Source organism: Haliotis rubra, unplaced genomic scaffold (assembly GCF_003918875.1).
Source record: "Haliotis rubra isolate DU_JTF1 unplaced genomic scaffold, ASM391887v1 Scf316, whole genome shotgun sequence".
Taxonomy (NCBI): domain Eukaryota; kingdom Metazoa; phylum Mollusca; class Gastropoda; order Lepetellida; family Haliotidae; genus Haliotis; species Haliotis rubra.
Window position 1 is genome coordinate 348498 of NW_025766987.1, and position 12326 is coordinate 360823.

Consider the following 12326-nt stretch of genomic DNA (forward strand, 5'->3'; position numbering starts at 1 on the left):
ACAATGTGTACAGCCCAAAACCTGCCATGATCTTGCTTGACTATTCCTTAAAACAGCCAAAGATCCAGCTTCAATTCCAAACATGGGTACAATGTATGGAGCCCATTTTCTGATTATGCCATGATTATGCCATGATTATGCTTGAATATTGCTTAAAACAGTGTAAACCATACTTACTACTCAAGTATGACATGGGTACAAATATAGACATAGTTATAAAGTTATGAAGTTCATAAACAGAGGACAATGATTAAGAATATACCTGGAATGACTTGGCTGTGATGTGTCAGGAAGTACCTTCTGATACACAATCACTATCATAAAATTGACATGGGTCACGATAATGGTACATGTGTGTCAAAACACAAGTCTATCTGCAATAGCAAACACAAGTTAATTATATCCCCAGGATGGTATCTTATATGATCATTTAATCTGTTGACTCAAAGGAACATTGCTGACAAGGCACGGTGTAATCCCCTCCTCGGCAGCCCTGGGTAAATAACAATGATCGGGCAAGAACAAACGTGCAGCCCTGAACACTCCTAGCATCCTTACAGTTAGCTTATGGTATACTATGAACATGGGGCTCTAGAGGAGCAATCTTACAATATGAACATGGGGCTCTAGAGGAGCAAGCTTACAATATGAACATGGGGCTCTAGAGGAGCAAGCTTACAATATGAACATGGGGCTCTAGAGGGGCAAGATTACAATATGAACATGGGGCTCTAGAGGAGCAAGATAACAATATGAACATGGGGCTCTAGAGGGGCAAGCTTACAATATGAACATGGGGCTCTAGAGGAGCAAGCTTACAATATGAACATGGGGCTCAGAGGGCAAGCTTACAATATGAACAGCAAGCTTACTTACAATATGAACATGGGGCTCTAGAGGAGCAACAATATGAACATGGGGCTAAGCACAATATGAACATGGGGCTCTAGAGCAAGCACAATATGAACATGGGGCTCTAGAGGAGCAAGCTTACAATATGAACATGGGGCTCTAGAGGGGCAAGCTTACAATATGAACATGGGGCTCTAGAGGAGCAAGCACAATATGAACATGGGGCTCTAGAGGGCAAGTTTACAATATGAACATGGGGCTCTAGAGGAGCAAACACAATATGAACATGGGGCTCTAGAGGAGCAAGCTTACAATATGAACATGGGGCTCTAGAGGAGCAAGCACAATATGAACAATATGCATTTACAATATGAACATGGGGCTCTAGAGGAGCAAGCTTACAATATGAACATGGGGCTCTAGAGGAGCAAGCTTACAATATGAACATGGGGCTCTAGAGGAGCAAGCTTACAATATGAACATGGGGCTCTAGAGGGCAAGCTTTACAATATGAACATGGGGCTCTAGAGGGAGCAAGCACAATATGAACATGGGGCTCTAGAGGAGCAAGCTTAAAATATGAACATGGGGCTCTAGAGGGGCAAGCAATACAATATGAACATGGGGCTCTAGAGGAGCAAGCTTACAATATGAACATGGGGCTCTAGAGGGGCAAGCACAATATGAACATGGGGCTCTAGAGGAGCAAGCAAGCTTACAATATGAACATGGGGCTCTAGAGGAGCAAGCTTACAATATGAACATGGGGCTCTAGAGGAGCAAGCTAACAATATGAACATGGGGCTCTAGAGGAGCAAGCTTACAATATGAACATGGGGCTCTAGAGGAGCTTACACAAACATGGGGCTATGGACATGGGGCACTATGAACATGGGGCAAGCTTACAATATGAACATGGGGCTCTAGAGGAGCAATCTTACAATATGGACATGGGGCTCTAGAGGAGCAAGCTAACAATATGAACATGGGGCTCTTGAGGAGCAATCGTACAATATGACCATGGGGCTCTAGAGGAGCAAGCTAAAAATATGAACATGGGGCTCTAGAGGAGCAAGCTTACAATATGAACATGGGGCTCTAGAGGAGCAAGCTTACAATATGAACATGGGGCTCTGGAGGAGCAAGCTTACAATATGATCTAGAGGGGCAAGCTTAAAATATGAACATGGGGCTCTAGAGAAGCTAGCTTACACTATGAACATGGGGCTCTGGAGGAGCAAGCTTACAATATGAACATGGGGCTCTAGAGGAGCAAGCTTACAATATGAACATGGGGCTCTAGAGGAGCAATCTTACAATATGAACATGGGGCTCTAGAGGGAGCAAGCTTACAATATGAACATGGGGCTCTAGAGGAGCAAGCTAACAATATGAACATGGGGCTCTAGAGGGAGCAAGCTTACAATATGAACATGGGGCTCTAGAGGAGCAAACACAATATGAACATGGGGCTCTAGAGAGGAGCAAAGCTACACAATATGAACATGGGGCTCTAGAGGAGCAAGCTTACAATATGAACATGGGGCTCTAGAGGGGCAAGCTTACAATATGAACATGGGGCTCTAGAGGAGCAAGCTTACAATATGAACATGGGGCTGTAGAGGAGCAAGCTTACAATATGAACATGGGGCTCTAGAGGAGCAAGCTTACAATATGAACATGGGGTTTTAGAGGAGCAAGATAACATTATGAACATTGGGCGCTAAAAATCCAGAGAATTATTAGAGAGTGGAAGGGTGGCCTTGCTGTTACAGCAGTTGCTAGGTTTAATTCCACACATTGTTGTGAGGTGTGAAAACATTTCTAAGTATCCCCAACCTTGATAATACCAGAATACTGTTTCCTCTAAGATCAAATATATTTATCAACATTTGGCAGAAAATGTGAACTATTTCATTCAATTTATTACTGTATTTTATAACTTTGTAATCTGTTGGCAATTTGTGTTGTAATAAATACCCAAATCTATTACAAGGTGAGTGGCATATGCACTGCAGACAAGAAACAAAATAACTGATTGTTTTTGATGAGATAAAACAATTAAAAAACTACAAGAAAGAAAAATAAAAATTCACCATTCTTTTTTTCGCTTGGTCTTAAAATGGTTTTGGTTTGGGTTTTTTCATCATTACCTTTTTCTTGTACACTAGATTTAATTTTAATCCTGTGCTACTAAAGAAAGTTCCTAATCAGTGGATGAAATAAATCTACTTTTTTAAAGCAGTTTTTTGTTTTGTACCAAATGTTCAAGAGGCATGCACACGTAATTATGAACACCTGAAGTATGATGTTGACAGAGTTCTATATCCTGGCACTCAACAACATTACATCCACCCACCCCTCCATAGCCACTTACAACAAATCTACATTAAGCCACAGTATCTCAGTCCTCTAGCATGGATCATCACGGATCATCACGGATCATCGCAGGGCATAACACCTCAAGCCCTGTCCTTTGAAGTCACAATACTACTGTGTACTAGTCGTCGACAACTAATCTTCATGATACGGAAACCTCAAATTAATTTGATGGACATATCATGAATGTTTCAGTGAGTCTGGGATAAAAATTTAAAATGATATGATGATAGTTTTGACCTACAATGCCAAGTATTTATTGAAGCTGTATCAAGTTGTTTCAGAGTGTGGTGAAATTGTAGGGTAGGAAGTAAGTTGATCTCATAAAACTCAGGGTAGAAAAAAACAAAACTATTGCCAATTTACCACTCAGTGTGAGAGACAACATATGTGAGTGATTGAGTGAGTGAGTGAGTGAGTGAGTGAGTATAGTTTAAGCAATAGAGAGTAAGCAGTGAGTGAGTGAGTGAGTGAGTGAGTGAGTGAGTGAGTGAGCGAGCCTGTAGAAGTCCACAGGACAAATGTTTCTATATGAATTAGACTGACAATCCGGTAGCTACTGTATCTGACTTGGGCATTATATTGTTGATGCACATGCACTGTACGTTTAGATGTCAATTTGTCCTAGTCTCGGCAACCCCCCATTTTCTGGTACCAGCCTACCTAGATTCCATGCCACAATTTAACATGAACACCCATTTCTGACAAATCCTGACTCCCAGCCAACCATTCTTTGATTAAACCTCTGAAACGCAGGGCAACTAACAAGTACCTTCTTTTAACATCTTCTGCATATGACCTTCCGGATCAATCCAGACCTTGCAATCTCTAGATGTTCTATCCATTTGAGTGAGTGAGTGAGTTTAGGTTTACACCGCTTTTAGCAATATTCCCGCAATATCATGGCAGGAGACAACAGAAATGGGCTTCACACATTGTACCCATGTGGGGAATCGAACACTGGTCTTCAGCTTGACGAGCGAATGCTTTAACCTTTAGGCTACCCCACCACCACCCCCATCATGGCAGGGGAGACCAGAAATGGGCTTCACACATCGTACCTGAATCCAGGTTTGGTGTGACGAGCAAACGCTTTAACCACAAGGCTATGCCACCGGCCCTATCAACTTAACCACAGAGATGGTGCAGAGGCCCAGATAAGCTGCGTATTTGGGTAAAATACGCACAGAAAATTTCCAATTACGCATTGAAAAATTTTTTTGTTGCGTACCAATTACGCATTAAAAATTACAAATTTTTAAACATATGCGTACAGAATATATCTATAAAATCACTTGCGTAATGAAAAAGACATCGATTGGTATCAAGTTGTATTGTTAGTATAGGACTAGTGTTGTACTGTCAGTACAGGATGAGTGATTTTTTATGAAATCATTTCCATTATATTTAAGTTGGTTTTGCTTCGGTATGACATAAGGCAGGACATACCTGCTTAGTAAACTTACTCAATGAGATATATTTAGGTGAGTAAAATCACTGAAATACCCACATATTTGAAAGCAGTGGGTAACGGAAAATGAAATACCCACTCAACATTCATAATACCCACTCCAAAAAAAATACAGTGGGTACAGTACCCACATGAGCTAAATCTTATCTGGAGCTCTGACGGTGTAAATACCATGCAAGGTGCTCCCTGATACACACGTTCCATGCCTGACATGATCTCTTCCACACACACACACACACACTTTTAAGTAGTAAACAAGCACACTGGATTAACTGGGTTCTATTTCCCTTAACTTGATACAATTGTCTTAACTTACCACGATAAGCAAACAGCTTACTCACTCAATATAGCTTCTGTTTATAGATCAGATGTAATTACACAGTAGTCATGAATAATCATTATTGATTCAGCTGTTGACGGAACACAAACTCAAGAAGTGACACATGCAAATACAACTTTTACGTACTTCTCTTACAGGATTTTAACTTTCAAAACAGTGAGTATGTGACTTGGATTTAACTCTACTTTAAACAGTATTGAACTTGTATGACACATGTCACCGAGTGGGAGGAAAGACTAAACTGAGAACGGCTCTTGATATGAATCCAATGAGCTTGGGTATAGAGCTGGCAAAATAGGTCGTACCAGAGCAGTCTTGGAATTCACACCCTATCCAATTCAAACAGGGTTTAACAGGAATGAAATTAGTTCAAATGTGTTTCATTTAATATTATTTTCAGCAATAACCCAGCACTGTGATGGCAGTCTTTAAATGATTGAATCTGATCAGACAATCCAGTGATGGACATAGCGAGGATCAGTCTGGACGGACGGGATGCAGTGGCATGTATGGTCCCAAGGTGGTGAGCTTGACCACCAAAACATGTTTGTCACCTTTGATGACAAGAATGGATTGCTGGAGACAAGCTCTATGACATCTTCATAAGGCTCCATGATTGTTACTGAGTGAGTGAGTGAGTTTAGTTTTACGCCGCTTTTAACAATATTCCAGCAATATCACGGCGGGGGACACCAGAAATTGACTTAACACATTGTGCCCATGTGGGAAATCGAACCTGGGTTTTCGGCGTGACGAGCGAACGCCTTAACCACTGGGCTACCACACTGCCCCTGATTGTTACTATTGTTGATATTGTTATCATTACTATTGTTATCAAAATAATTATTTTAATAATGATCATCTTCCGTATTGTTTTCAGCGGTGGGGTAGCCTAGTGGTTAATTGTTCACTCATCACACCGAAGACCCCGGGTTTGAATCCCCACATGGGTACAATGTGTAAACATTTCTGGTGTGCCCTGCCTGATATTGCTGGAATATTGCTAAAAGTGGCTTAAAACTATACTCACTCTACACTCGTTATTGTGTGCACAATCATCATCGTCATTAATTCATTGCTAAAATTATCTATAGATCATGTTCCCAGGTATTATGGACTTTATACAAACAAACAACATTATCAATATCATTACAGTTGTACCTTCGATCACAAGGACAACAAACTACAAATGGAGTCAATAGAGGTCAGTGACCTTGAAATCCCTAACTGCACAGTGCCTTGGTAATGACACCTACATCCTCATAAGCCTGCCATTGACCTCCACGACAACACCACCATGATTCACTACGATAATACCAGGGAGAGAAGGCCTAACCATCACAGCCCCTAATATTCAACACTACTGCTAAAAAAATACTCCACACAATTAACATCTGACATGATGTTTGAGGACTTTTTTCTCCGTCATCCCGCTTGTCAAGTCTTCATCTCTCGAGAGAGCCCTGACAGAAGGAATAGCTGTTCCTTTCCCCACACTGTGTATCAATCATATTTCTTGCGATTATGATCATGGATACGTATGGTAGAAGCGACCGGCCCCATTTGGGAAAATCAGACGGCTGCACTGCGGAATAATGGCTTCAAAGGGATGAGAGCAAACAGTATAACAATCCCACTCAGGGATAAACACGTCTGATCATATCGAACAGGCATGCGTCGGCTGAGTCAGTCAACATTTGACTCTCCTACGATGCCAATTTTGTCAGTCTGTTCCTTTCGGTGGCAATTACTGCCCCCCGTCTGCCTCAACCCTATAGATAAGTGTTGAAGCATTGGCTGATTATAACAATAATAATTACTGCCCCTTAGGGCGTCCCAACCTGCTAAAACCCTGCCCTTTGACAAACGAAGACAAGACACTAGGTTTTTGTAAATTGCACCAAGTGGAAAAGGTATAATAAACATAAGATGGCATTTCAATAGGTGGATAAATATTTAATGACAACAATGGTTCCGTATCAGGTTTCTGCCACCTCAAACAGGGAAAACCGTTTGATCCAGGGTTTCTAACGGTTCAGTTTCTACCACAGAGGTTATCACAATCTAATAAGGACATTTCTGTTGGTTCATCGGAGTGTCAGTCAAACACTTCAGTCTGTACTCAAATCTCGCTGGATGTCAGTTTCCTGGACAAGCTTTCGTCAGGTGATCGTATAAAACACCTCCGTTTGATTCAGGTTCTTTGAAGTGAATAGTCATCATCTCAATTCACTGATCATCCCCAGAAAAACTATATTTTTAAAGTTTGGAGTGTCTTGAAGTCGTCTTCAAATGAGATTGATCTTCAAGACGTCTGTCGGTTTTCTAATCCCACTGAATAAACAATTCCAACTTGTGCCACCTCCATATCGTAAAGCATCACAATATCAGACTCTTAGTTGACATCAAATGTGAAGATCTTAAAATACTGATCCCATCTAAAATACTGATGTCAAGGTCACTATGAGCAGATTTTCTGCAAAGACAAAAACTACATTGGTGATTGGGAAAATGGGTGAGATACCAACCAGGGCTTCTCTCACTGATAAAATGATCGTGATTCTTTATGTAATAAAATGTAATGATAAAACTTTTGGGTATTTACTGAATTTCCAATTCAGACAGTTCAGTTTTGAGCGATATTCCAATTTGTGCTCAGTTAGTGAGTGAGTATGGTTTTACGCCACTTTTCGTAATATTCCAGCAAAATCGCAGCTGGGTCCATACCGCAGCCATATAGCTGGAATATTGCCGAGTGTGGAGTTAGTCAACAAACCAACCACTTATGAATAGAGAGAGAATATGAACTTATGTAACATCAGAATATGAACTGTATCGCACCCTTATTATCGGGATACATACTGTATCACAACTGTATTATATCGTTACATCTCTTTTGCTTGGATTCACCAAAGTAGTAAAGATTTAAGAGCTTCACCACTTGGCTTTACACCCTTAGAGGCCACATGTGATATAGCCGTTATAAGCAGCTTTATACCAAACTCACTCACTAATACACCTGCCAGCTGTCCAGTCATGATAAAGTAAGTCACTGGGATGTCGATTAAAACATCAAACATAAAACTTCCAGGATCAGTTTTGTTGATAAGACTTGAAAACTCAAATCAAACCCTAGTCATCAAATAATTAGGGTGTGAGTTCGAATCCCGGATGGGACTCCACCCAACAAAAATACAAGAATCTGTACTTTACTAAGAAAGTGTAATCCCAAATATAACATATTTTACATCAAATAACTAAATATCAATTTTACAATAAAAGCAAAGGTTCCTAGGTTTTTCTTTATTCTTTGTAGACACAGCCAAAAAATGACAATAAGAAATATGAACTAAATAACCATTTCCTAACAACATACAAACTATCAAAAGGAAATGATTCCTTACAACTCAATGTCTGTCATCAGCTATAATTCAGTTGTGTAAATATCAAAGTTGTTTATGAAATATAAAACAAATGTAAACATGATTGATAATCACCATAAATCATCCCTGAAACCCCAAACCTATTAAAATTCAAGTAACTTGAAAAATTGTGTCTTTATAGCTATAACCTATTACGGAGGAAGTGCCCCTCTGATAATTTGATTACAATGCAGAATGGCTTCACTCCAGCTGCCCAAATGTGTTTTTTGACAAAATATTCCCGATTCAACCCACTCTATTATTTTCTAAAAGGGCACAAATTACTTTGAACTTAAATACAGAGTTCATCATTTACATATTTTGAATGCAAGCAGCAGCTTGTGTTCGTCCAGTCCATGTCAAAAATCATGTTTGCATGAATGGCTCAGTGGTTTAATGTGATCAACCTTTAGGTGCGATAAGCGTAGGGGTGCGAGACTTTTCAAACATGGTTCATTAAAGTTTGTTAAATGTCTTTCTACTGCAGTTATACAAGATGGATTTAAGGCATCTGTACTTTCCACTCTTTGTCCGTGAATCGGTAAAAATCTGTACAGAGTGTAGTAAACTATAAACCTCAAGAAACAGACGACGTAGCATGTGTTTGATCACACAAAAAGAATCGTCAGTTGAATAAGATCGCGAGACATTGTGAAAACTATAGTTGGAAGGAATTCCTTTCATACCCCACTGTACCCTCGATGACCTTTTGATCAAATACTCAAACATCACGGTATCCGCTCAAAGGTCTCTTGGTGCACTCGGGTTATTCAATAACGACATTTCTCATAATTCACTATTGTTAATATCAAGTGTTGCATCTGACATAAATGTTAAATACCCATCATGTAAGTTCCTTTGAACCTCAAAAGTGTAAAATTTCGTCTTACATATGTGATACCATTTTTTAAGCATTTAAGTAAATGTACATTTGTAATTGTGATTCTGCATTAAACCCACTTAAATTAATTCACAGTTTGTGGATTCCTAATTTACAAAATGCATGAGAACAATATATTTTTAAAAGCTCTCAGTAGTAACTAACCCTAATTCCGATTCAGTTCAGATAAATTAAAGTATTACTTACACATAATATCTTCAAAGGATAGATTGTTCCAAAGCTTAACACATCTTTATGTTACGCTGTCTAACATGAGATGTCTAAAAGTGTGTTATCACATGTTAAGTATGGTGTTAAATGCCTCAGAGAAGCATTTACTGATATGATCATAAAACAGCATCAAAAGATACTCATTAAAGACTCTTTTTTCCTCATTTAAAAATAAAATACGGGTTAAAATGTTCTTTTAACAAAAGACAATGGATTTACGACCCCCCACTGGTTTTCAACGAGTAATTCCAACAGCATTAAGAAGATGAATGAGAGATCGGTAAGACTATTTTTTGGCTCAAGGAACAGCTGAACAGTCTGCTAAGTTTCCATTTCTGGAAGTCCGTGAGTTATCAAGATTGTCAGAGAAAAGCTCGGCAGATCAAATGTGGATGTATCCAAGTTTCATGACATTTTCCTCGTCTAAAATTGATACATTGCAGAAAAAACATTTCATCATTCAGAGCAAGTTAATCAGAAGAGTCTAACATCTGGTTATCTGAAGTTAAATGTTTAAACAATGTTAATTCTACATCTACTATGGTTAAAGCTAGCTAGAAGTCCTCAAATCTTTGAGAGTCTCATTAGTGAAGTCGGACTCAGGGCCAACTGAAAGCACATTTAGAACAATAAATCAAGATGAAATTCTACAAAGGGAAAAAATGAGTCTCTCCCCTGAGAGATGTATTTGGCCGAAGCTTTCAATTGAACAGACAAAAATTAATGATTTTGTCTAATGGAGCATGCCCTTGTTGATAAATGGAGAACAACATTGAACTGAGTTAAACTGATTTTCCTAAAAGCTAAGACCAAAATTAAAAAGAGAGTTTTTCATTAAAAAGGCTTAAAAAACAACACTGGGACTGTGACCAGTTAATTGTTTCATATTTGATATTTCAAAGCTTCCAAATTGAAAAGGAAGTCTGCGAGACACGATTGATGTTGGTTGAGATGCGAGGTGAATGTTGAAGGCCAAGATTCCAATACATTTAAAGAGTGCTCACAGGTAAGTCAGGCTTTAGGTGCAACCAAGCGTGAGGTAATCTCAACAACCACAATGACTTCAAAGCGTGGATCACTAGAGCTGTTTCTTTCGTATACAATAACACTGTGGGTTAATATGCCATTACGAATGTGCGGAGTGTATAAACCGACAATCTGCCGTAAATCATTCGCAGAATAAATGCAAAGCCATACAAAATGACCCTGTGTTATCTTCCCTCTTAAGGTTGGGTAGAACTGAAGAAGAATGTGTGAAAGAACATCCACGTGCTGTCTGTTTAGATAGCTACGACAAGGATTGTCATTCATAGTGGTTGTACTTGCCTACAACTAATAATATCTAATTGATATATCTTTACTTATGCTGTTTTCCTATACACTTGGTCACACTTAATCAGAACATAATTTTGTGTGTTTTTATGGCGAGAATATTGGGAATGAATTCATTTATAGGAACCCTTCAATGAAAATAATCCTTTTGAAATGTCTGATTACAGGGTGTGCTCTGTAAATAAAAACTGTCAAGCCTACAGATTTCAATAGCAAGGACTGGCTCATTATGTCTGATATTTTGACCTTGGGCAATAAGTATACTTTTTAATAATGCCTCTCATTCAGCAAGGCCATCAAAAGTCAACTATATCAGCTGTGTCTACAAATAGTAAAATAATGAGAGGATATTCCAGAAATCAATTATAGTTCATAATTTCAAATATATTTTTAAATTTTCATTTATTTCACCATCACAAGTTAGGATTAACTTAACCTTAAACAGATCCCTTAAATACTACTATTTGAGATAATCTCCCAAACGGCTCCTGAGGGACATATGGTCCGTGAGAAAGGACTGGCCTGGCTAAGTAGGCCAGTAGGACCACATGGTCATCAATGGTCATCTTCGGTCATCCCGTATGTCCACCAACACACCCTAACCAGCAGGATGCCAAACATTCATTCACCTAGTTTGTCTACACTATGAGTAAAATCTCCTCTTTATGCCCCGAAAGTGTGATAATCCCTGCATGATTATCCTTTTGTTCCGGCAACAGTGGACACAATAAAAACATCCCCCATCATGGAAGCCGGACGATCGACCGGTCATTCGGACACTGCCTATTGATCGGGACAATGTGGAGTCTCTACGACCCTCGAAACGTCTCCAGTTGGGCTTCCTTTACAGATATTATTATTTCCCCATATAAGCTACAATTAGAGATAATCTTCTAATATATACAATATCAACAGCCAGAATAATACCCTTTAAGAATCTGCCCAAAAATATCTATTTGACAGCTGTCAACATTTTCAAAAAAAAATGTACAGAAAAAGATTTAAATCACATCAGCATACACCTTCAGTATCTTCTACAAAAGGTAAAGACGTTTCAACAATCGGTGTCGCCCAAGTCGTTAGATGACAACAGGCACAATACGCTGGCATGTACTCACTGTGAAGCCTCCCATTATGTTGAATCCAAGCGATGCTTCTCCGTCACGTCCCAGGGTAACAGTGAAGCCTGTGTCCTCCGTCGAGCCCTGAAATGACACGCACAGATGGCACTTAGGACGATGCTTCTTGCTTAGACTGGCGATCTGCATAAACCGGCCTAATTAATATTCATATCCATTGTGTCGGTCACTTGACAAATCAAATTGAACTGACATGACGAACAAATCACACTACCCGGCCTTCTCCATTGGAGTCATGATAGTGTCGAGTTGTATTCCTGGATTGCTATTTAGTCTCTCT

At 39.3% G+C, this 12326-nt stretch overlaps 1 protein-coding gene across 1 annotated transcript in view; it reads right to left on the bottom strand.

The window, feature by feature from the left end:
* LOC124283442 (E3 ubiquitin-protein ligase PDZRN3-like) overlaps positions 1–12326 on the bottom strand; it is a 298678-nt gene that overhangs the window by 275307 nt on the left and 11045 nt on the right. Inside the window, 1 exon segment of the mRNA XM_046719497.1 lies at positions 12026–12112. Coding sequence (XP_046575453.1) covers positions 12026–12112 — 87 coding nt within the window.